General features: G+C 37.9%; 1 protein-coding gene across 3 annotated transcripts in view; it reads right to left on the bottom strand.

The window, feature by feature from the left end:
• Positions 1-2,613: 2,613 nt before the first annotated feature.
• MYO16 (myosin XVI) overlaps positions 2,614-27,398 on the bottom strand; it is a 385,095-nt gene continuing 360,310 nt past the window's right edge. For all 3 annotated transcript variants that reach the window (XM_064504083.1, XM_026102455.2, XM_026102457.2), the window contains 2 exons: positions 22,621-22,712; positions 2,614-7,323 (listed from right to left, as the gene is read on the bottom strand). In XM_064504083.1, the coding sequence (XP_064360153.1) occupies positions 7,090-7,323; positions 22,621-22,712 (326 nt within the window). In that variant the 3' untranslated portion in view covers positions 2,614-7,089. The remainder of the gene's footprint in view (positions 7,324-22,620; positions 22,713-27,398) is intronic.

Genomic DNA, 27,398 nt, shown 5'->3' on the forward strand with positions numbered 1-27,398 from the left:
CTTACCTTATTAAAGAAGAAAAAGTGGTGGATTGATACACATGTTTCCGAGAACCTCATTTCAGCTTTTTTTTTAATCTTCTTATCTTCTAGATAGTTGTTATATAATTTCTTCTAGTATAAGAATGGGAAATAAAATAAAGCTATCTAGCTATAATTTTCTGGGTCTTCTTTTCTCCCCCCTTTTCTAATGTTTGCTCATCTTTATCCTCTATAATTTTCTACACCCTCTACAAATTCTAGATGAGAACCGCTACCTTGGAACACATGCACTATCTTGGGAAGCTCTATATTCATCTCCAGGATTTGTTTGTCCCTGCCTTGGCCTTTACTTCTACCTGGGAGTATTTTCAAGAACACTAACCTTGATTCATGCTTGTACTATCACTCTCAAATGTGATGCCTGAATCACTTCTCTTAAATTCAGGGTCACACTAAGTGAAAGACATGGCAGTTTGGTAAGCTTCACAGATTTGCTGGGAAGTTTCAGAAACTCAAACTTCCTGGGAAGATGAAGTCTCTTTTCCTTTCATCTCCTTCTGTGTGCTGTGGATACACTCATTTCAATGCACAGGGATTTCAGGCTGCTGCTGTCTACTCCTGTTCTTTCTGAACTGTAGTTCTTGTTCCATGTACATAAGTGCTCTAACACTACACTGCAGAGCTCATAGCAGCTCCTTAGCCCACCATCCCTTGGAAGTATTCTGCCAACCCCAGTGTCTGCTTTTGCAAGTGTCAAACTCTATGTCTCCCACCCTACAAGCATCTTTCACCGCAAATGTGCTATTCTTAGACATTTAACTCTCATAGCAAGAGAGTTGGAAATGGAAGCCCAGCACAGTCAGCGTGGAAACCCAACACAAAGTCCTATGCTCCTTTCCAGGGACAAGGCAGCTAAAAGTCATGTGTTAATTTCCTTATGGGACCCAAATTCTCACAATGATCTGGCCTTTTCCAGGGCCAGAATCCTATACAAGGATTAAATAAAAAAATAGATCTGTGGATTTCCCATGGTTTATTGCACTTTTTGTCTTGGCTCGTCTTTTTTGAAATCCAATATTGTACTTTATGGCTTCAGACTGCTGCTCAGAACAATGAGGAAGGAAGGTCATAATGTTTGAAGATTTCCACTTCTGAAATTGGGTCCTTAAATTTGACTGTAGAAATACCAAAGCACCTCAGACTTACCCATCCACACCTGAAAAATCTCCTATCCTAGGCCTGTCAAAATTAAACACTAGACATTTCTTGTCTATCTATCTGATTTGTGAGGCTCAGACTACTCTACCAGGATCTGCAGTAAACATGGCTAGAAGTAGTTTCAATCCAAAAGATCCATGTGGATACACCTTCCTGAAGAATGCAAAATCAGCTTCCCTGCATTTCAGAAGACTTTCATGACCACCAAGTTATATTATGTTGTGAGGTAGAGGAGCTACATGTCCATAACCTTTAAATGAAGCTATTTTGTTTCACATAGATGTTCATTGCCAAAATGAAAAGACTTTCTAACCTAGTAGGTTGTTCACATCTGGCCAGTGAGACAGCTGCATTTCAGTTCCCATTTTCAGAAATATTTAAATAATTTGCATTAGAGAAGAAGCTGGAGCATATTTCTCCCCCTTCCATGGGAGTGCTTTTTTCCACTGATGAAAGATTCGGTCCTTTTCTATGTGTAGTCTAATGGATTTCAGGAGACAGGGGAGTTTATCTCCATGAAGACAGGGAAGGGGCTAGAGCCCAGATTAGAACAGTAGGGCACCATGAATAGTTGTCATATGAACATTGCTAGAATGGCAATATACCTGTGCTTGTCAGATTTTCCCTGTTCATACCTGCAAGGACCTCAGCAGTCCTCTTGCAGCTTGAAACAAATATTCATTAGCATGGTCTTTTCATAGAAGAGTAGATTTATGAAAAACGATGTTTGGTAAGGATTGAAACTGTGTAAACTCAGACTGCATCCAGCGAACAGTTTCAGCTGGAAAAGGTGAAAAACATTCTGAAAATATTGAAATATTTTATTTTGGTATTTTTAAAGGAAAATGTTTCATTTCAAAAATTAACCTAAAAGTTTTGATGTAATTTTTTTAAGCATATTTTTTGTAATAATAAAAGTTTGTTTGAAAATTAACCTAAGGTGACAGGAAAGGAAAGAAAATAAAGGGCTTAGAGAGGGTTTTACTCATATACATGAGTACCAAAACAAGCTACTAAATGCTTCTAGCTAACTCAAGATGATTTTCTTTTTGTTTATAAACCAAAATAAATCAAAAATCCTCAAAAATCCTTTTCTGACTAGATTTTTGCCTTGGCTACTTCACAGCAAAATCTATGATTCAGTCAGATTCAACATTCATTCATGTGGCCAGGGAAAGGGCCAAACCACAGGTGGAAAGACAGACAGCCTTTGTTAATGATCTAATTCTCACAGCCACGGTATAAACCAGCACAGGGATTTATTTACTTCTTCTGAAAATGAAAATCCTGAGTACACATAGAACAGCAAAGCTGGAAGAAAAGCATTTCCTTATGTGCCCTTGCATTTTGTTCTGATACTGTGAAATAGTTATGCTGAGGTGATGTTTTCTCCTAAAAAACTGTATATATAGAGTACAAAGCCATGAAATGTTTAATACTGTTCTGGAAAACTGACTTGTACAGAGTTTAATTACATAAATTTAACAAGAGAATGGCAAAATTTATTTTAGGCTTCTCAGAGCATTTCAGATATTAGCAGGCTTTATAAAGATAAGAATAAGGTGATTACTAGGGTTCTTAGTACTGTATAGAGCAAAATAAAAACTACAATGAATATGGCTATTACTATCACTTTAGAACTATGCTACAATCTATCATGCTTTCTTAGCAAGTTAATGAAATTCTTTGTCCCACAAAAAAAGGACCTGCAATGTAATAAAGTTATTAATGAACATAAGTCAACCTTTTAGAAGGAATAAAAAGGATCACTGTCAAAAAAGGGAAATTTAATTCACTTATTCAACAATCATACTATTGTTTTGTAAACAATACAAAGTTTTAAAAGGCTTATCGCTTCATGCTGTACACAGATGTTTTGTAAAATATTGGTGCATGTATTTCTCCAAACATCTAAATCCAATTTTAAACAGTAGAAGCAAGGTTTGCTTTTAATCTGCAATAGGATTGTAACTACAGCAACTAAAAACCACCAAGTGCTATTTCAGGAGTAACAAGGAAGATCTGCAGGCTTTAAAAATTTCTCATGCCAACAGCTGTTGGGTTTTTTTAATATGGTTTTAGAATTCGCTTGGCTCACAATGACTTCGTAAAGTGTAAAACATATCTGATTCTTACTGTCTTACACTGAAGGAGATGCTGATTTGTTAGAAGTTTTGTTTGTTTCACACATGAAAAATTAAGCAATAAGGCACAATGTGGAGGTGTGATTATCTGATGATAACCCCACCTTCCTGAAATTGCTTTATTGCAAATATAAATACATGTTAGATTGTTCATTGGATATTAAGGGCATTAGCATGTTCATAGAGTTTCATCTTTCCCTTTAGAATATTGAATTCATAAGGCTTTTTTTGTCTAAGCTATTTTTTAATGTACGAGAACTTCATATACTCAAGAAATACTGTAATTGGCTGGTGCATACTCCTCTGGGGAGATTAATTTACAAGCACTGTACAGTTCTGCTAAAACTACTTCTCAACATTTCAAAATGTCAATAGTATATTTTCCCGGCCCTGTAAACACATTTTGATACACAATATAAACTTTAATGGTAGTTTTAAGACACTTCTGGGGGTATGGTTATTTAAGCAATAAGACACAGTAGGGTGTGAATTATGGTACAATAATTCCCTACCAACTGCATTGTTAGGCAGGAGGCCAAAGGCCAAGGGACCAATGAACACACTAGGTGTGAGTTATGACATCATAAGTCACACTCCAGAGTGTCTTACTGTAATTAGAGAAATACATGCTTTTAACACAAATACTTTTCCGATGGTATTGCATTTTAATTGAATAGCCTGAAAAATCTTGCAAACTAAAAGTTGGCTATCGTAAACCCTGGAATAAATAACAAAATTTAAAAAAGATCCCGTATCCTTTGCTATTTACTTCATAGTATTGTACTGTGGTTGCATGCTCTAAGGAAGAACCCCCCATAAAATACATGTGTTACCCAAGTTTGCAAAAAATAGGACAGTGGCTTTCTGCACAGGGAGGAATAATGTGCTTTGCCCTTTGTCTGAGAATCAGACTGCCTACATCAGGTTTGTATTGGCTTCTCCTGTGTAACTGTATTGATGAAACTGCTAGATCTATGTACCTGTTTTTCCACAGATGGCTTATGCAGCTGCACTGGGATACCATACAGACTTTGAAAGAGTACCAGAAAGGCTCCTTAAACCCCATTTCAGCCCCTGGAGCTGAGGCTGATCACAGCTCTAAGACAACTTATAGTTAGGATTTCAAAGAGTATAATGTGCGCGATCCTGTTTTTAAACTCCATTTGACAAATGTAGTCTCTACCCTCTGGGTACTCCCACATTACAGGCGCAGTAATGGCTATAGTGCAGTCTAGAGACATAAGCTTACCTTACAAATAGCTAGCTTGGTGACTGGTAGCAGGCTAATTGCAGCAGCAGGGATCTCAACATGATCTAAACTGGCTTCTCAGACAGCTTTTACAGCTTGCCCTAAACCTCCACGCTGCTGTGAATTGATTGCTACCAGTCACCCAGCCAGCTAGTGGGCATTAGAGGGAGCAATATGGATAGCGCTTATGAGACGGCTATTTGCCAGGCCTGTTTGAGGAGCGATAGGCCCGAGGGCATGTCTGCATGGCTCGGTGCAGTGAGGTGTTAGGGATGGCTGAGCTAGCTGGGCAGAAGCTGTTATGGCTATATACAGTGTTGCTGTGCCACACAGAGATAGCAACTTGCATCCTGGAAGCAATGTAGTGGCAAGGGCAGGTTAATTAGCTCTCTTGCATCCGGTTCATTTCACTCTCATGCAGCGATCTCTGCGTGTCCCCAGTTAGCCGAGCTGCAAGGCAGACACCTCAGTCCTGCCAGTCTAAGCCTAGCTCTGACATAAATGCTTTGGGGGTGGGAGCTGTTTTCTACATACCCACACAGTTGCCTTTTGCCCCTACTGGGAAAGTAATGGTCTGCGACCATTTACTTCAGCTGAGGGTAAGGGTTAGAGTCCAGAATCCCTGCTTCTCCATGAAATAATGGGTAATCTTACACAGAGGACTGCTCGGAAGGAAATACTGGTAACAAGGTAAAATTCTGTGTTGGGCAATGTTTGCCCTAGGTATCAGAGAACAATCAACACATAACTAAGCAGAGACTTAACCTGGTACCTCCCCTTGTCCACTCAGAACGGCTACATTCAGCTCCAGCAAGAGAAGGCACCAAGTTCTGCCTACAGCTTGATGATCTTCAGGGACTCAGGGGGACAATGTGAGTTTTGCTCTTTCCCCTGTAAAAAACAAATAATCAAGCAAGCAAGCAAGGAAGCATAGCATTGCTTAGTGCTATTCGGCCTGCTTGACACTTCTGTCAAATATGACAGAAAAATCTGCATCTCTATGCATGTTGTTTTGCCTGCCCAACAATTTACAACCAAGGATGAGCTCATTTTTTTAACCTAGCTTACATTTTAAAACATTGCTTTTATATCCACTTGCAAAATTACAGGCACTTTTCCCTGGATCCCAATAGGAATGGGGCAAACAGCCAAGAACAGTGCTTCACACTAGCTGTAGATGCTTTAAGAACTTAAAATAAGCACCCCCTGACAAAATACCTTTATGTATATATAAATTACACCTTTTATTGGCAAAGCAGTATTTCAAAGACTGCTGAGCAGTAGCTAACAAGTTTCCAGCAGCATGCTTTTCATGTATTAACGTTACTGCTCAGAACTCATGTCCTCCAACTAGAATGCTCCAATTTCTGAAACCATTTCATTACATGAAATTTGAAGTATAAATGCATCACTGTACCACTATATGGACAAAATCCTTTGATATACCCATCTCCATAAAGCCTCCTGGCTTTTAACAGTAAATCACAGCCCTACTTTCATACCTCATTACCATTATGTATCTTTCCAATGACATCTGACCTTATGCATAATCAGGTATGAATTTCAAACCATACTTATAATCTAAATGAGTGCCTCATTATTTTACACAACCCAGAATGAAGTAAGATTTGAGATGTAACTGAAGAATTCACAGTTCACTCATTCAGAAACACAGGCCCATTGTAAGAAAGTCATGCTAATTCATGACTGCAAACAGCATTAAACAACACCTGCAAACGGAAGCTTTGAAAGAATTTCTCAATTTGATTTTAAAAAGGACATTGCCAGTTCTGGAAAAACAACACAGAGTTGAAACTGGTATGTTGTTAAGGATAAACTATGAAAGAAAAATGCAAGTACTGTATTTATTACCTGTATTTTGAAGAAAGAACAACAGCACCAATTGCATAAAGTTATAAAACACCAGTAATAAACATGTAAATAATTATTGGGTTTGCAACTCCAATAAAACACAGACATCTACAAAGAAATATATATATGTATACATGTAATATAATAAAACCATTCATTGAGGAACAAGAAACACAATATTTTTGTACTATATAAAACAGCTGTACAGTGTGCACACAGACTTTCCTGATCTCTCTAAAATGCCTGTCAGTTAGCTCTGCCCATCCTCATTTGCTTAACATAGAGTTTCCTCATTGTCCATGGGAGAGCTTTACGGGACGGTCTTGTACTTTTAAGCTAAGTACTTATAGTGCAGTTTGTCTCCATATATATACACATATATACACACACACACATATATATATACTCACAACATATGTGTGTGTGTATATATATGAAAAGAACAAACATACACATATATATGCACACACAATAGATCTACATAGCTCCTGCCTCCTGTGCTCTTGAATGAGTGCTTGTAAAAAATCCCTGCACACTTTGTGGAGGGAAGGAAACTGGCTGATTGTGCAGAAGGAAATCATCACATGGTTTCATTCCTAACAGTTTGCAGACACACACATCTAAATCACATCGTGGTATCCCATAGGCCTGAAGAGAGTCTGTTGCAGGAGGTATCTTCTACCTTCTTCAGCAGTGTTGGCTTTTTACAAGGGGGTGGAGGTGGGGCTGTGATCCTTTGCTCAGTGTTGTGCAAGATTTGCTGCCAGTCTTCTCTCTCTTCACACAGCTTTCTCCTCCAATCTAGAAGCTCCTGCAGAGCCACACTCTCATTCTCTGAAAGTCTAAGCTGATGAATAACCTGTTAGACAGAAGGAAATGAAAGAGAAAAATGGATAAAGTTAATTCTCTTGGCAGCATGAACTGCAGTGCCCATGTTTAATGACACTCAGCACAGTATCCTCTGCCTTTTCTCTCACTGACGTAAACCTGTAGTGAGGGCAGAATCAGGTCCTTGCTTTCTTATCTCCGCAAAGAGCTTGGTGACATATATAATGCTGTATAAACAATAATGATTTTCAACAAAATATCCTTGCCTTGAACTTACTAGAGTTATTTTATACTGCCAAGGCCTCTGTTGGAGGGAACCACTTTCTGCTGTACAGACTACATCTATTATTTGCAGAGAGCGCTGGGGAGGATTATAAGCTTATCTACAAGTTCTAGTAGGATCATGAAGAGAAATCCTGTGACTGCTACAGTGTGGCCTGGCTTAGCCATTCTTGATGGTAAGTGGTTGGTGACCAGGTCCATTCTAATATTTACAGTAAAAGAAAAAAATAGATGCATGTTGGTAAACAGTCAAGTTTTACACCTTTGTTTAGGTGCTATCATTTGCACTACAGCTGAAAGAAAAGAGATCAAACTACTACTGTTAATAACTTGAAGCAATCTTCTCCTGCAACAGGGTTTGAAAATTGGTGCTTTACTCTCCCTCACCAAGTGAACAACTGCTTTCTCCCCCATTTATCATTGTTTATACTGGAAATAAAGAAAATTAATGTATTAGAACTGTGTTCCATCAGTCTCATGTCTGAAAGTCACAGAACTCAAGTTGTATGAAGCAGCTGCCAAAAACTAAATGAATGGAAAAAACACCCTTAAGTCAGCAAAGACCACAGGAACACAATCCTTTGAAACACACAAAACAACTGCCTACACCCATGCATAGTCCATATTTCTAACAACCTGTAATACTGTATACTCACAGACTACTCTTTTACGCAGAGCAAATAGCAGCTGCAAGAGTAGCAAGGATTTGCCCATAAATGTAAATACCTAAATAACCATAACCAAGAAACTATAACCTGTTTTGCTACTTAGCATTAGTAATGCTGCTATTTGTCACAGATATGTATTACCCCTAGAATTAGGGTCTGGCACTTCTCTTCCTCCAGAGGATACATTATCCGCTAAAAATGTAGTTTCAGTCAGCCTGGAACTATTTATAAACTCATGGTGAAGTAGCCAAACAGTTTTGAACTGGATTCATAAACCATCTAGAAGAAACTGCTCCCTTCCATTTAACCTTTCTGCTCCAATGATTATTTGATACAGGCAGTTTGGAGTCCTCATGTCAGTCACTCCACTAACCTAGGAAGTCAGTCTCACCATCCTTCAAGACCTGATTGTCCTCTGCGCAGTTGAACAGCAGCTAGAGCAGGTGCTGAGGGCCACTCACTTCAGGATATTCTGTGGCAGGAGGAGCCAATCTAGGGACTGTTAACCAAACTCATCATAACAACTAATTGCCCATAGCCCCTTCACTTGCTGCCCTCTTTCTTAAGGGTCCCACATTGACCAAAACATCCATGTTTCACCTCACATGACGGGCACATACCCAGTCACGTGAGAAGTATGGCTACTCATGTCAAGGTTGCATTTATGTTCTTTGGCATAATGAGGGATGGCTGCATTTTAGTCACCATCATAAAGGCACTGATGTGCACTGTCCTTAGATGCTTCCATGAGAGCCTATGTACATGGTCAGTTCCAGCTGCAAGACTGGTTGGGTGATGTGAAGGATATTTTCATCACCGACGGGCAGTGACCTTCCTAGGGTAGAAGACTGTGATATTGCCTGTGGCTCCTGCTCTTCCTTGAAGGAGCTGGTGGGTACAGAAGTGCACACAGATTTTATTACACTGTCATGTGTAAGTCTGACCTTGAACACATGGTGTTAGAGAAGAGAGCAGCCCTTACATGCAGATGCTTGAAGGTCTATGGATAATTTGCTTAATTTCTGGTTGGTTGATATTACTATTTCCAAGATAATTGTTTTAACTTGTATAATATCTTAATAAAAGGCATTATAATTTCAACTACAGTTTTAAATTTTCTGTTTTTAAGGAAAAAAGAAGAAAAGAGGAAGGTGTTTGAAAGACTTTGCTACATTATATTTTGGTCTCATAATACACAACTAGATAGCACTACAAACTCAAAAAAAAAATTATTTTTATTTTTAAACAAATGCACTAATGCGTCCCAATGACTCAAAGGGCAATGAAATGTCCCACAGATACTGTCAGAGGTATATTAGTGACTTCTTGTGTACCAAAGCATACTAGATATTTTTTTTTTTTCCAGCATGGGTAGGGAAGATCTGAAGACAAAGGAAACTTTTGTCATTGGAAGCAATTTATCAAGAAAGACATGTCAGGTAGTATTATCCTACAGAACAGGTGTATAGTTTAGGAGGGATTGTGGCTTATTGTGGTTTATTTCTATAGATCTGTGTGGGTTAGATTATGGGCATAACCCAATTTAGAAGACAGGCAGATTAGAATCCAGTGTCCTCAATTTAGACACCTTATTTGCACTTAAATTTTAGGCATTTCATGAACCTGTATTAGGCTTGCTTCTAGGGGAAGTGCTGGTACCCATGAAAAGGAAGCTCTGTTAAGGCTGTCATTGCAAGAGTTTCATATGTAAGAGTTTCAGACATTAATAAACAAAGATGTGCCTAAATACTGGGAGATAAGTATAAGAAAACACACATTTTAAACTCTGTAGGTGCTACTGGGTGTGTTAAAGTGGCAAAAGTTTGACAGCCTGACTCTAACAAAGTATGCAGGCATTTTCAGTTTCAAAAGATGTATGAAATAGTTGAATCGAGACAGCTCTACTGCTATTCTAAGAAACATAAAGACACACAGGTGCAGAGTGGAAAGTGAGTACAATTTGCCTGGGCAAGGCAATTGACAAATGCATCCTATTTATAGCTTATAGGCACTGAAGAAGTTTTATTATTCTCACACTGCTTATGCATGCTGTAAATTACTGGTGGGTCAGCAGTTCCACTATATAGCTCATTTTCCAGTGGATAGTGGACAAATCTTGGTCTGGTCTGCAAATAAGTGTACATCTCTTACTGTATTTTTTAAGCAAGGATGCAAAAATACCTCATATTTTTATTCATTATGAGATTGATCTGGTAAATAAGCTCCAAAAAGTGTACATTTCAACCTATAGGAAGGATATACAATAGAACTGCAGTGGAAATTAAACAGAGAAAATACACAATAACTGACAGAGCTTTAAATAAATCGGTTAGTTTAATTAGATCTATTTGAACAACAACAAGATGATTTTTCCTGTCTTTTCTGTTCTTGATTATACCTGTGACAAGCTAAAGATTTCTTATACATATTCATTATACAAAAGACTTGCTGAATTATTTTATACGAAACAGAGTGTAAACTAGCAAGCTATGTCTTTATACTATTGTATATCTTGAACCCTCGTGAAGGGTGATTGGGGTGTGTATAAAGTAATTACTTTAAGAGTATTGATATTTTAAACGAACACTGAACAAATGACTTTAACTGTTAAGAGACAGAGATGGTACCAACTGTAGGCCAGCATTTTCCCACTGAAAGTCAATGGTAAATCAGACAAGGGCAACATAGCATTTGGGCTAGACCCACTAAGACATAGCATTCAAATACTTCACATTTAACAGTCCTGCCATCTGGTGGAAACACCTACCCTGTGTTTGGTGACCAGAGTCCCTGCTGAGTAGATAAGGAAAGCAAAACTGTCAAAGTGATGCACAAGAAAAGAGTACGTGGAACTGCCAAATCCATTCAATGAAAACAACAATGGATTGAAACAGTTAAGCAAGGTCTGTTCTTTCTGCTGAGAAATATGGCAGGATGGACAAAAGAGCTTTCTACTGTGCAGCCCAGGGAAGAGTGTCCAGGAATCGCTCCTCCCAGGCAACAGCCCAAAGCATCATACTGCGGAGACAAGCACTCTCCTTCTGGCATTATGGATTTTGGTTGGTGACAGAGCACCGATGGCTCAGTTCCAACAAGAAAAGCATAGTGGGACTTTTCAACATAATCTGGAACATTAGTGCACATGTGGAAAGCAGATGATATGGATTTGACTTCTCTCAGGTTAAGGAAGAGACTTGAGTTCCCACATCCTGAGAGTGTGCTAAGGACAGTGCAGCTACACAGAGGTGGCCTCTGAAGCTGAGGAAAAAGGACTTTGGCTCCTCCGCATTGTGCTAAGGTGAACTATCCACATGTACTGTGTGTGCTAACAGCAGTTCTTTCAGAGTGGGTCCCTTGTGGTTTTAGTGTACACAAGAGAAGAACACTGAGATGGAGGACTTTTTGGTATATGCTGGCATCTATGAAAATTTCAGATGGAGCAGGATTGTGCCTACTGAGTTACAAGCACTTAAGTACTAGATAGTCATTGGAGCATGAGTTCCTCAACTGCTTTGCTGGATTTAGGCTTCTAAATTCTGTGTAAGCTTCATCTTAGGAGCTAAAGCAGACACACTGTATTTCAACTTTGTATTAGAATTAAGACAAGTAGTTATAAGCTAAGTCAATAAATTACCTTAATTATAACCTAATTTCTTAGGCTAGTACAGAAATTCAGAGAGTTTTCAATTATGGGAGGTTGAAGGTTTCACACTTTTAAATAATTTGTGACAAAAAGGTGTGCCAGATAAAAAGATTAACAGGCCCATTTAACATTAACTTTAATTTGAGACAGACTTAATTGCAAAATCTCAGGAAATTCATTCTTCATTAAAAGATCAAATGCTATAACTTTAAGGATGATAGTTTGTAACAAGCAGAAGTAACAAAGTGCTTATATCCTCTGTCTGTGTGTGAAATCTAACACAAACTTAGCCATCAAGCTATGGCAAATGGACTCATTAAAATCTCTCTATCAAACAGAGATTTATTAATTTGCATTATTATGTGCTTTAAAAGTATTTATGAGTATTTAATCCCATCCTTCTCTCTTCCCGGCCAACATAGGGTTTACTTTTTCAAAAAAAGTATGTTGTACTCTAGTCAGGTTTCTGGTCATTCATGATTGCATTGATCTTTTTACTACTATCCACAAGAAAGTGAAGCATTTAATTACATTCTTGTTGTTAAAACATACAAATAATTTTGTTTGCACAAAACATAGCTCTGCATGCTTTATTACAGTTTTATTTTTAGTCACTTCTGTAATTTTTAGTAAAATTCATTAATAAAGACATAAAACTACTACAGAAGATAGCCTTTTAATGACAGTACAGTTTAAGAATATGTATAGCATATAAATGTGTACCCCAGAGATATTTATGTGAGGTAACTGGTCCATATTTTACTTTCAGAGAAATATTACCATTATGTTCTTTAATAATTTGTCAATTTTGATGCTTTAAAGTAACTGTCCGTTACTTTAACTGTCAGATTCTCATAATTAATTATTACAGCAGCAATACTCTTTCATTAGTGTTTTACATTATTAGTAAAGCTGAAGTCTCATCATGGAAAAACCATGGGCAGATTATGTATATAAAGGCGGTGATTCCCTTCTCTAAAATTTGATTGGTATTTAAAGTGACTTATGCCATAGCTGTAAAATATTGATGATAAATTATCATAATTAACTTACAAACTGCCTTGACAAAACCCATGTTTTTAATCTTTTTCAGTTTGCAGGCCCTCTAAAATTGTAAGCAAAACAAATTTCAGCCTGCAACCAACATATGACTCTAGTCATCTTTCTTAGAGACCTTAAAGGTAGTTCACAGACCCCAGTGGGTCGACTGTGGGTCACCAGTTTTAAGGACAGGAGTGATCAGGACATTCTCACCTCTCATTTCACAATTAAGGACACAGAATTTCACTCAGTAACTCTGGAAATAATTCTTATTGTATGTGATTATTAGCGAGACCAACACATTTTGGTTCAGTCTGTGACAGGCATGCATCTCTCTCACACAAAGAAATGTTTCCAACTCATTCTAATGGCTTCACCTTTCCCTGTTTTCCTTTTGCATCTCACAAGCCACCACACTGAATGCTTCCAAAAATGTAAGATACAGCTTTCTTCCTAAATACAGGACACACAGTGCAACCTCTCAGAAAATCTTGGTACCCACTGACCTTTCGGATACTAAAATAGATATGCTTTTCTGTGTGTTATAAAAAGTATAAACCAGAAAAGAATTGCTCTGCCACCAACCCTTGAATCAAGAAAAAAAAAATCAGTCTACATGTTAGTTAACAATACCATATTCTTTTAAAGATACAAGGGGAAAGCACACAAAAACAAGGATGTGCTAAGAAGCCTAGACAAGCATTCAACATAAATCAAATCAATATGTAAATTTATGTTTGATTGGGAAACCTGCATTGGTCACATAAGACCCCAGCAGGGAGCAGAGAGCTGCTATGATAAATGAGTTTACATGCTTCTAAATTCCAATTAAAAATCTTCAAGTACAAGTGTACCACTGGGATCCAAGCTGATTCATCCAATTGTCTTGTGAATGCTGGGACATGCATCTTTTTGCAAATGCAGACCCACTGGACATAATAACTTGATATGTGTTCTGCAACATTAAAGTGATTTTAGTTAATCGTTCTCTTAAACTGCTGATGATTTTTCCTTTGTATTTGAGCAACCTTACAATCTCCAAAAATAAAACATTTCAAATGGTTGGCAGATAGGTTAACTGGAAAGGAGAAAATGGCAAAAGAGAAAGTTATTCAATCTAGTACAAATTTGAAATTGCCCTGGAGAAGCTATGCCAGTTTAAATGGATATAAACATGAGATTCATGATTGATATACACTGTGTCTGCTTTGTTCTAAACCAGAAAAAACTTTGTCTCTCAGTTTAAATTTCTTGCTACATCAAAAGAATAAACTGGCTTTGGAACAATTATTATATAAATGACATACCAAAGGCAGTCATAATTTATCTGATATTTAAAAATGGGGAAAAATCTTAAAAGTAACAGTCTTTGTATTTAAAATAAAACCACAAAGGGACTATATTTCTGAACAAAAATTGATCACCACAGGAATCAGGAAGAAATGTTTTCGCCTAGGACAGTCATTTCTTAGCTATCTGGGTTTTTTTGGAGACGGCTTTCATTTTCTCTCCAAGCATCAGTCATGTGGCAGTGCTGCAGGCAGGATATTCTGGCGGCAGCGGTCACTCAGACACAGGCATCCTCTCAGTTGCACAGACCAGTCCTCTGCTATCACATGGCATTTGGAAATGTATCAAGCATCATCTTAAAAAAAATTAATTCCATTGTTTGCCTTTGTCACACTTTCTGAAAGTTTTTTCCAGAAAAGTACATGGAAGAAAAGCCCACAAAGCTCTACTAGCTACAAAATGACCTCTAGCACCAGAAGGCCCTCCGTCACAGACTGCTGGAAGCTGGGAGGACGTACTGGCAAAACAGGCACCCTGTACATACCTTTTTTCCCCAGAGTGAATCTTCCTTCCTCCAAAAGAAAGAGAATCCTTGGCTATACAGACCTTAGGTGTCACTCAGACTGAAGATTTTATATTCCTAATCTGACCATAACTCCACTTTTGGCACAAGGACTCTGCTTTTCTCACATACTCCTTCCCCCCCCAGGGATAACTTTTAGTTGCAAAAAAACTAGGTTGGTTTTCAGATCTTTTGTACCTCTGCCTCAGTGATGTAGTAATATGCTGGGACCACGATATTCTAGATTAATTAGGTTATTCCTCTTCCATATAGGTTGGAGGTCTTTTAGCAATAAAACAATTACATAACTTTGCAAAATAAAGTAAGTATACAAAATCTGAGTATAGCTGTGATGTATAAACTGGCAAAAAGTATTAGAATAAGGTAGGAAATATTCAATAATATATGACTGTATACATTTCAGGCACTCTGATTATCTGAGCTGGGAGTACAGTTGGACAAGTGTATAGATTTGAAGCAGGGGAGTGTTTATTTATTTATTTGGATCTTGTGTTTTTTATTATTTATTTGTTTTGGCTGAGTTTACCTCAGCTCTAGTTTTCTGATATCAACTAGAAAATGATACCTTCCCAAAGTGACTAAAACATCATATTAAAAAATACTATTTTTTCCTCTAAAATAATATTTCTCTCTCCCAGATAGACTGACTAGAAAATGCTTTTTAAAACCTTCAGGAGCATCCTCATAATTCACCACCTGACTCTTGAGAAAAACATTATGTTCAGGATAGCAACTGCATCTTTCTCCAGATGAGCTGTGAAAACAAATCATCTATTGTAGATGTCTTCAGAACAGCTGACCTAACAACAGTGATACCACTTTGTACATACACTTAAAAAAAAAAATCTGAGAAACTGAAAACTTGTTTCTATTTATTGGATCACTGCTATTTTGTGGTATTAACAGAGATATTTTACATGCTCAAACCTCAATTACATTGCCAATCACTTTCCTCTGACATTATCAAAAATCTCTCTGGTCAGTTAGAGGCTAGGTTTGCCACATTGCTTTTGCTTTTGAAGCAATTATGAAAACGATCACCAAGTCATATTTGCTTACATTGTGTATAATCCTTCATTGCATAAAGAGGCTACACTTATGATCAAACAGCATTAGAGGCAAATACCTCTTAATTTATGGGCTGTTAGCAACCTAAATGATGATCTACATATATACTTGTCTCTGTGTTAGGATGAGCCTGCAACCGGCTGTGTGTTAGTGCAAGAGTGCAAGAAGGACACAGGGATCAATTTATTCTCCCTCTCATCAGGCCCCTGTGAGGGTAAGTCAGAAGTGAAGTCACCGCCCACTTGCACTGCCAGGGGCAAGGGGGTCACCCTCCCACTCCACTCAAGTTTGAGGAGGCCTTTTGAGGTGACTCACTGGCCACTGGGGCAGCCCAAGCGGACTAGATACATACCTTGGCCAAACACCTGAGCTTAGGGAGGCCAAAGGGATGCTCAGGAGGCTGTGTTCCCTTCTCCTCAACACAGCCCCACAGTCACCCATCTAGCATGGGAAAATGCAACAAGGATGAAGAAGTGGAAAGACAGCAAAGTGGCCTCAAAGGTGTAGGAAGCCGATTACAGCATCTACTGGTTCAAAGGGGAGAATCTGAGCTTTCACTTTTGGAGGTCACTGCAGTCATAACTAGGACATACAAAGCCCTCAATACAGCAATTACGAGATGTGTGTACCCACTGATGAATTTATTCTGCGCATTACCTCATACTATTTAACATATCAGGAACATGTTTTTGGCTGCAAGTCTTCTAAGAAATAAAGCTACACTGTGTTGTAAGTTCTGATTTTTGTCTGTATGTGACATTACAAAGAGAATTCTTTGATGTTACTGTCAAAACAATAAACAAAACACGTTTTAGGGGAATATATTGATTCAGATTGGTGATAAGTATATAGCATTCTATGTCCTCTTTTGGACATTACGTGTTAAAAAGATGTTAGTGACTTTTCTATTATACCAAACTTGCTTGATTGCCATATTTTTCTTCAAAGATGATCAAAGATTGCTTCCAGCTAATAGCCAAACATGACAGACATTAATAATGAATGTTAGAGCCCTATATTTAGAACTGTGACAATGGGCTAGGTGTAACAACTCATTGCATTCTTCAGTATTCATTTTTTTAACTTCCGAACACTCAACAAAAGAAGTGATTGGCAACATATATTAAATCAAGCAGGAACAAAGAAGGCCCTTGAAACTATAATGAATATGCAGCTTTTTCTGAGAGAAGAGACCGCAGAAAGCAATGAGATTTCACAAAATAAGAGCTATGGCTTAAGCTATAATGAAACAATAAATACATTCTTCACGAATATGAAAAGACATTTCCAATTTTTCATTGTCAGATGTTGGCTCCTGTATTACTGCAATCTGCCAACCAGCACTATGAGGTTTAAACAAAATAGAAGAGATAAGGCTGCAGATTTTTTAATATAACAATATGTGAAAAAGTAACTGTCATTTTTTGTGTTACCTCTTTGAGCACATGTGACAGATAAAACAGATACTTCAGAAGCGCGTAACCAAAATCTTATGCCAGAGCGTATTGTAAGCCTGATATTATTTTACCTGCTGGGATGGAAACCTGCTTGTTTACTTGTGTCTTGTTCTGGGAGAATTTCCATAGGATGCTGAATGCATGTGACTTCATCTGATTTCAACTGAATCAACATTTAGTCATTACAAAAATAAACTCCACAAAGAAAATTTCCCACTGACAGCTGCTAAACATCTACCTTTTTTTCTCTGATGGTGGAATTTTCTGAAGACTAGGGTTGTGAACTAAGTTGTATCGTAAGCCACACTATAAATGTAAGTATATTAAGTATATTACAGAATTATTTTTATTTTATGGAAAATAAAATATCACATTGATATGTGTCTGAAGATGAATGTTACAAACGTAGTATCACATTAACTTTCATTTTACTCCTTAGTGTCTCACTCCTTTTTCCCCACCACCCTGTGCTCTTTTCCTGGTTCTTGCTCTTCCATCTTTCTTATCTTCCTTTTAGTTGTTTCTCCCTCTGCTCTGCTTTTTAGTCTCTTCAGCTATTCCCCCTTCCATCTTTCTAAAAACCCTATTCCATCTTCCACTATTTATCTTTCTTTCTTTCTGTCTCTCTTAGTTCCTCTTTCCTTGCTTCAACTTTTGTTTCTGAATCATCCTTTATCTGGTGCCTGTTTTATTCCCCACCCCCCCAACACACACACGTATTATCACTCAGTCTTTAATCTGCCCCTCACTTCCCACTTCTTTATCTCCAGGTTGTCCATCCCATCCCTTTACAGACAGACCATATTGCTTCTTACTGCCCACGTAAGAAACAGGGAGCCTTTTAGCTGGCCTGCTTTTCTGCATTCCACTGTGTCTTTCTCTCACAACATCCCACTTCCTAGTGAGTGCTAATAACAACTTTACAATATTTTTACCAAAAATAAAATGAAAAAAAAACCCAACTACAGTCCTGACCCTGTGAAAAAGAAGAAGATGGGGATGCTTAGCTTCTATGCTTGATGCCAAGCATACAGCCCTGCTTTTGTTGACTCTACTTTACTTTGTCTTTCTTCTGTTCCTGACATGCCAAAGAGCTTATATATTTCAACAGTCTTTATGCTCGTATCTTTTACACCACATGCTCATAGGAGCTACCTAGAAAGGAGGAAGCAATAAATACAGGCCAGAGAAGAGGGTCCATCAGACTGATTAAGGATCTGAGAAATGAGTGGTGTAAAAGGAACGGATCACAAAGGTAACACTTTATAAATCCTGTGTATTTTGTAAGAGGTTTTGGTTTTTAGGCACTCTGCTAAGTAATATTAACATTTTTGTAGTCCCCAGTATGCTCTTGGATCACTTCCTGGAGTGTGACTAAACATAAATGGCTCTTCTCTCATAAGAAAATTTTCTAACTAAGCAGGGTCATGGCATGAACAAGCAGAAGAAGCATCTCTTCCATTTTGGTGGTTTCTTTGCCTCTGGAAGAAATTATGGGATTCAAGACTATGGATCTAGGCACCCTTGATAGTCCCAAACCATTTCAACAAATCACTGAAGGAATTGGCAAGGATCAGCTAAAGTAATTTTGAATCATGTTTGGAAAAGGAACTATCCCAGTTTTCTGCTGTTCAGGGAGCAAGTGGGCAAGCACTGCTACCAAGAGGCTTTCTAGAGAAGCAAAGTTAGATGTGCTTGTTGCAGCTGATGTGTTTGGGGTCTGTCACTAAGAGCAGAGTAGAAGATTCTCCTGTAAGGGCACATTAGGATATTGTTTCTTGCAAGACTGTTTTACTGTAAATTTTTATATTACATTTTGAAGATTTTTCTTGACTAGAATATTTCATTTTACAATGAAAGCATAAAATACACGGGACCTGGCACAGTGAGTTGAGAAAAAGAATACATGTGGTTCTTTGTTAACAAATCATTTCTTAAGGATGTGGTCTTTTTAACAAACTAAAATTCACAGAACTTCTGCATAGCTGGTTCTGAGAACTATGACTCCCAAATCCAGGATTCAGTTTTCATCTTAATCAGGGATGAAAATCACTTGGAAATCTATAACCATACAGCTATAGAACAATATGAGGGAAAAGGTATTAGTTAAAAAAAAAGTGTGTTTTTTTTCTTCTTTTAAAACACAAGGCCTTTAATTGCTTTTGATGTAATTTCTTTCATTCTGATGGGACAAAAATCAGACTTGATTTTTAATTCCCTTCTCCGGTCCTCTGGCAGAACAAAGTAGACCATCCTTCCATAACTTTCAAATGAGAAGTAATTTGTCAATGTTTTTAATATTTTTTTCAATTTTGTCCTTTTTCATTCTGATAAAAATAGAGCTTTTTAAACAATAATTGCCTGCAAAAAGTAACATTCATGGCCAACAATGAACGTCTTTGTTGTCAACAATGTTTACTTTAAGGATGACCAGTTAAGTTGCTGGGTTCACATATGCAAGATATTTTATACTAGTAATTGCTTCCAAAAGTGTTTGTTAAAGGTTGATCCTTATCAAATATGTCTACAGAAACTAAGCTGAAGGATTTGCTCTCTACAGTGTGTTTGTAGGCAGTGTGCAGGAAGTATCAGGCAGTGATGCAGGTAATTATCACCTGATGTGACAACTTCATAGTACCATGAGCCACAATACCTTAACTTTAGTTGGATGTATGTGTTGTATGTGAGCCCTGAGATCCTGTGACAAAAAAGAAATTAACTCCTGTCACTTCAGTAAGGAACTAGTAGGGAGATATTAACAACCCCTCCCCCTCCACACAAATATTAGAAGTCCTTGAAGGCTAATGAACCAGTTTCCTTTAGCTGAAATGACAGCATGTCTGCCAAGAAATCCAAGGACTGTCTATGTTTTTCTCTCTAAAGAAATTAGTCAATCAGTACCTTCACAGATCCGTGAAACAATCTGTCCTATTTTATACATCTATACAAGAAATACTTTAATGTGATAAGGTTACTGCAGTGAAGACTGGCAAAGAGTTTTACTGTAGGGTTGTATCCTGTTAGAGTCACCAGCAGCATGCTAAGAAATGTCTACTGCAATTAAAACTAATCATTTTCAAATATATTCCATGGTTTGGAAAGAGTGAGGAATGCTTTTCGCTCTATGGATTTTCACACCAATGAGAACAGATTTAATTTGTTTTTTTTAATGGGAGGAAGCTTGCAGCACTATTTTGGAATATGTATATTCATTATAGCAAATTATATTAAAAACATTACTAAACTGCAGCTTCCTTCTCTCATCGTATCACAACTCTTGTTAAGGTTGCATTTAAGGATTGCCCCTGCATGTAATTCTGCACACACGGCATGGAATTTATTTTAAAGATTTGTGAAACACTTTGGCAAAGCATACGTTTAGTGAAAAGTGACATTTCAAAGTACTGAACTGAAACTGTGCTGAGCTTTTGGCAAGTAGTCTTGGAAGAAACAAAAACAGATGTTTGTAAATGGTGAAAGACTTCTAAAATAAAGCATTTAAATGTTTCAGACTAATTTCACATAAGGATGTAGTTTCCATTTGCAAAGATAAGAAGAGGATGATGGCTCTGCTATACCCAGTTCATGTAACTCTCCATGTACGTCACTGATGTAATAATTTAAGCGTGATCCTCCTAGCTCTTAGGCAAGCATTATAGCAATAGACGTATGAGGTACTCCGGGGTGAAACTCTCTCACTGTGTGAGGTTTATCACTGTAGCACTGTCTGGATCTTGGATTTTTCATTCCCTATAGAGCGTTTTTTGGCTACTCTCATGCCTAATAAATATCTGGTTGATCATTAAAAAAAACAAAAAACAAAAAAAACAAAAAACCAGAAGCATTTGAAAACACCGACCCTGTAGTCCTTATAATCCCATGTCCTCCTGCAGTACCTTGACTTCAAGACAGTAGACCTGAAATCATTTTTTCACAGTATGATAAAAGTACTTTTTGAAGGTCTGGGAAGTGTGGTGATGGCAAAGATCTGTTATTCTGTGCAAAACACATATGTGCACTCTGGCAGGCCTTGCTTATATATCTGAAGAGACTAATGTACTGCTGAGTGCTGTCCTGGCACAATTTCTCAACTCAGAATGGGCCCTGCCGTTTTGCCTGTGCTTCAGACAGTGGGGCATAAAATCAAAGTGAAGATTTTTGTGCTAGTTTGTTCACATATTTACTCAGAGCCAGTTAAAACGCACTGTTTTTCAAGGTTAGGTTAAGACCAAATACTACACTGAGGGTTGAATCCTGTTCCCATTGGAATCAATGCCCAAACATTCAACAAACATTCATTAGGGCCAGGATCTTATTCTAATGGTTTAGAAATGCCAGCCCTCCCCCTCCCAGACAATGAGCAGCTTCTAAATATGATAAAGCACTTCCCTTACCTTCTGCTAAAACATTTTGGAAACTGTAGCATTGGTTAATGATAGCTTTCTATTGAAGAAAATTCCTGTCAGCTCCAACATATTTTCCCTTTGGACAATATTTGGCAGTTACTGTAAAATTCTTACAATCTCAAATGAAAAATGAACCAGGTGTTCTCTTAGAAAAGAGGACTGAAGATATAAATATTACAAGAGAATACGCTAATTCAATTTAAGTGAAATAAAACAAAATTGTTTGACTGCCTTAATGCCTGAACTGACTACTTAGAATGTTAAGTGTTTCACTTTATATATAAAATGCTAAACAAAGGAATGAAGAAAATATATTATGGCAAACTTTGTTGCTTTTTGTTCACTTAATGCACTTCAAACTTAATTCTGTGTTGTTATTATGAAGTGGCACTAATGAAACAGAAACTTTAAAACAACCAAAGTGCAAATTTCATGCTACCTTAGTATCTACTGCTATTTTCAGTTTCTTCACTGCTTTTATATACAAAGATATGATATAATTATGCATTTGTTCCTATAAGGTTGATTATTATGCCACTTCTTCTGGTATGATGGAATGTCTTGAGGGAGATCAACATCTTTTTCCTCTTAGGGTGAAGAGACATATTTCCTGCCTGAACATAACATCATCACAACCTGCAACAGTAACTGCCATAAACTTTGAAATCTGCTATGAGAATCCTTCATGACAATTATCTTCCCTAGTGACAAAAGTTAAGAGTAAATTAATTATTATTCTTGGTTCAATACAAACCAAATATCATACGGGAAGCCTGCATATTTCAAACCCAACATACAAATGTGAATCAAGAAAGCTTTCAACATACAGCTACTGTGAACTTTTTTATCCATTTTAGTGGATTCTATTAGCCCAACAATGAAACTTTTACCTGACTAGTGTGGCTCTCCCTATGTCTTTGAATCGATGAGCTTGTTGTAGTGCTGGCCGATAGTCTTGAATATTCATTTTCCTCCGGTAAACCTAAAGCAGAAAAGTACTAATTTATAATCTGACATTTATGCATGCTATCCCGTCTGTTTCCAGCATGAGATTCAAAATACCTTGACACGTTTTACTAAATAAGAGTGCAAAACGTCATAAATTTTCCTGGATATTTACTATCACCATGTCTACTGAAACTGGAAAGATTATTTTTATTGTTTATCAAGCATAAAAAGTATCACAGGTATACATGCTGGTTCACAGAAGTTCTTTCATTGTACTGAAAGAGCCTACAAATAACGTTACCTATATGCTGGCCAGGGATTCCTCCTGCAATGCGGAAATCCCTGGCTCCTCTCGCCTGGCTCCTTTTCATCACAGAAGCAATGCAAAGGGAATGGAAAACAGGCCTGTGTTCTACTCTGAAATTAATGTCTCAGGGTCACTCAGGAAGCCAATGGTAGGTCTAGGATTTACAACTTCATCTCCTCAGTACAGTGCTTATTGCACTTCTTGTACACTCTGTGTGTGGGAACTAGCTGCCCAAAGTTTAGCCATGTGAAAACCAGTCATCCAGTGTAAGAGAGTCAGGTAGTCTCCCTCTGTAGTCAGGAGAAACAAACACCTCTGCAGGTGTCCCAGATAGAGGCTCACTGCTGGTGTTTCCCCATCACTTCTGCCGGACCAGGATCATTCCCGTAGCGCTACAAAGGATCTGAAAGGTGGGATTAGGGGAAGCAAAGGCAGCAACTGAAACACAGTGAGGCCATGATAGGTGTTATTAAGCTGCTTACAAGCTAGAATCATAGATGTTATGGTAGGACTGGTAACTGGCAATTTTGATATTACTTAGTATAGCACATATTCCAAATTTTCATACTATTATAGTATCCATAAATAGCATCTCATTACTTGTTCTTTAGTCAACTGAATAGGGATAGGCACCACTACAAGATGACTCATCTGGTCAAAAGATATGTAAGTTTGACGTGTTCTCTGTAGATAATCACCTTACCCTAACACCTAGAAATGGGTAATATCCATTCTGAACTATTAGATTAGATTAGAGCTCTACCTTTTAGGTGGCTAAAGCTAGATTGGATGAATCTGGGGCCAAATACGTAACTGTTAGACAGATAAGGAAAAATGAGAGTTACTCTCACTCTTTGCATCTTAGACACAGCATACACAGAAGCAATAGAAGCAATTCTAAGTTCAAATGCAATGAATCATAAACTGTTTATGGAACCATGTACGGTACTGAGAGGTTCACTCATGCAACTGGTATAGAAACATAGTGTATGAAATGTGTTTTTCTTCCAAATTTCTTTTTTTCAAAATTAAAAATGATGTTTATTTGTTTATTTTGATAGTGAGCAAAAGCTTTTATGTTGTTATTGATATATAATTTATTTCAGGAAAATATCAGTTGTATGAATAATCATATAAAATTACCTGATTTTGTGAGAGAAATAAATAGAATAAGAATTTTAAAGAGAAGAAAGGCAATTCCTTCTGGCCTCTCTCTTTTTTAGTCTCCCTCACTCTTATACTGATATATCTTCACAGCTTTCTAGCTAGGGACAGCTTTTTTTTGGTTTTGTCCTCTGTAGAAATCTTGTGTAAACTATTCATAAATATGGATCTTTTTCTACAGCTACAAATTCATTTGGACTTCATTTGGATACACACAGGCAGTGAAGAAGGTGGAACTCCTGCTTGTAGCTCAACAGCTAGGCCAAATCTAGTGAGAATCTAGCATTTCAGTTCTTTTCTACATCAAGCAGAGAGGAAGTGTGATCCCTTCTCTCAGTGCTTTGAACTATGTGTTGTTTCAAGGTGGAGTACTTTCTTTTTTAAACTAGTCTGTGAGGTACTAAGTATATACTGGAACGAAAATGTTCAAAGTCTCCAGCATACTAGTTTGTAAAATGTGCTATATACGAGCTACCACTATTGCTCTCTTGCCTTTTGTTAAAGCCAGTAATCAATACCTGTCCTGTAGGTAAAAATTCTCCCTGAATAAAATCATGTATTTTTGGTCAAATGAAACACTTGAAATAAATGCTTTTTTTTCTCATCCAGAATTTCCCTCCAAAAATCCAGTTTTTGCCAACGCACAAAAAATACTTTTTTTTTCTGATTCAGTTACCGAACAATAATTTATTCACATGGAGTTACAGTGGATACCTCTCAAACAAAGTGATAAAAAAATTATGCACATTTTCAATGCAAAAGGCCTTTTAAAGTGAATGTTATTCATGTAACTGGAATAAAAGATATAATGTAAAGTATTTTCATGATACTATATCACCATAAATGAATGAAATTATTTTCCTAGGCCACCAGTGTACCTTCAAAAGAGAAATCACTTGTGTGCCGTATTCATACACTTTAGGATCTACGATGCATGACAGCCTTGATCTTAGCATAAGGTTATCAATGATTTTCTGTTTGTTTCTATGAAAAGCACTTTCATAAGAGGTCTTATCAAATAAGTAAAGTTTCCATGTACAGCAAAAGCACGTCAGCACAGACATGGCAAGCAGAGACATGGTGGAGTTTGGAAAGATAAATGGAATAGTTGATTACATTCCGAAAGTTTTCCTTTACATACACCTAAGTAAATACTAGGATACCACAGCTGTGCACTGAATAAAACCTTGCTTAATCTGACACAAGGTTGGAAGCATCAATTTAGCAGTGCCAGGGGCAGAACTACAAGAACATATGTTAATCAGAGGCTCAGGATGGAGCACAAATTACATCATCTGGACTGGGCTTTCTGGCAGGCATTCCTAAGTTACCCAAAGTAAGCAGAATTTGGCAAAAGCATTCTGCTTGGTAAGTTTATTACAGAAATTATATGAGGTGAGGAAAATGTTAGCCGAGGATATGGTTCAATAATGTATGACGGGGAAGTTAAACTTTGGGAACCTAAGAAATGCATTCCGTTATTTTCATATAGTCAAGAGTATGACCTTGTCTCACCCAATACATATCTTCAAAATAGAAACCCAGTCTTTCACCCACTTACTCTCCTATTGCATTTTCTATGTCTCCTCAAAGCAAGATCTCACACTCAAGCTTTAATCTCCTCCCTCCCATACTTCCTACTACCTCTGCCTGCCTTGTTCTCAATTACCCCTGTCAGGATCCTAGTCCTTCAACTAAATAGCTTGCCTCTAAAAATTATTGAGATCTAGATCACTGGATGTCTAAAGGTGGTTCTGTGGTTCCAGAGAACCTCTAGTCTCATATGCTCTACTGCCTCAGATCTGGAGACCCTGCACATCCTGACCTCCAATATCTGTGTTTGCAAAACAACTGCAATGCCACAGAGGCTCTGGGTCCTTGCAACAGGGATCATAACATCATACTCCAGATCTTCTACCCTTCTCCATGATTCTGCTTCCACATAGGTTGGAGCTACCGATCAAGTACACTTGATACATCAGCTGCTGTAGCGTGAAAGAGGAGACGTCACAGGGAAAAGCAGGGAGGACTTCCCATAAGGCTCCACGTTCAGCAGGATGTAACCTGTATCATGGCATTTTGTGACCCCGCCACATGACCTCAACATGCCCCTTTTCTGCCAGGTTATCTGATATGACACCTCTCCCATTCTGTGACTTTCTGGGCAGATGTGACTTGTTGCCTGACTGGCTTAGGTCTGGAGGTAAGTTTCCACAGACTCCACAGCAGACTCTAGCCCACAGATGACCCGCTTAGATAGAATGGCTACTTCAAGACAGCTAAAGTTAGATGGAACTAATTTCCCTACCTGCATAATGCATAGGGCTCTTGGTGAAACAGGCAGATTCCTGACAGTTATTTTATTATGCTGATCAGCAAAAACTATATAGTGACTCTGGTATCAAAACTACTCAATACAGACTGATAACTTACTACCATGGTAGCAAACTCAGGAGCTGCCTCTGAAACATGGCTGTTTGGGAAGGAACAGCAGAAACCTGAGTTGTTTTTATCCCTGGGTATGTCTTGGTGAAGAGTTTAGAGCAAATTCTCCACACTTGAGTAAAGTCCTCCCTATCTGCAAGAGGGCTCATACCACCAGTCCGTAGCTGACCAGGTGTGCTGCCATGAGCTATACCCTATGATTCCCTGACTCCCCATCCAGTCTGAGGTAAAAGTACTATCATACCTGAATTTTATTCTTAGCTTATATCTATCTTCATACACAGTGCCCCTGAGTTATAAGTGAGGAGAAGGGCAATAACCAGGAAGGCTTCCTTTCAGGAAGTGTGACATTGTGGCAATGGACCTGGATGCATAGCACAGAGCAAAGTGCGTGCCTGTATGCCCGGATGGCACAGAGCAGCACAGTGATGTTAGTATGGCCACCTTGGGTCTATCTATACAATATCTAGCCTAGTTTTCACATGGATTCTCCTGGGTACCTCTACAACACACTTCACTGGGGGTAAAGAACTGTCTGATATTTGGAGAATTTCTCTCCAGCACTAATCAATGGTTAGGCCACCTCAATCACTTTAAAATAATTGTCATATTTAATCATTTCACTTAATGATCAAACGCTCTTCTATTTCATATTACGCACTAACTGGAAATGAAAAACACAAATCTCCATGCAGTTTTACCTGCAGTGTTTGAGTGTCCCGCTCATACAGAGGATATGCTGTTTTGTGAGATTTAGGATGATGATTTTCAGCACTATAATATAAAAGGTTATTATTACTCTGT

This window comes from Dromaius novaehollandiae, chromosome 1, assembly GCF_036370855.1.
Source record: "Dromaius novaehollandiae isolate bDroNov1 chromosome 1, bDroNov1.hap1, whole genome shotgun sequence".
In the NCBI taxonomy this organism is placed as follows: Eukaryota; Metazoa; Chordata; class Aves; order Casuariiformes; family Dromaiidae; genus Dromaius; species Dromaius novaehollandiae.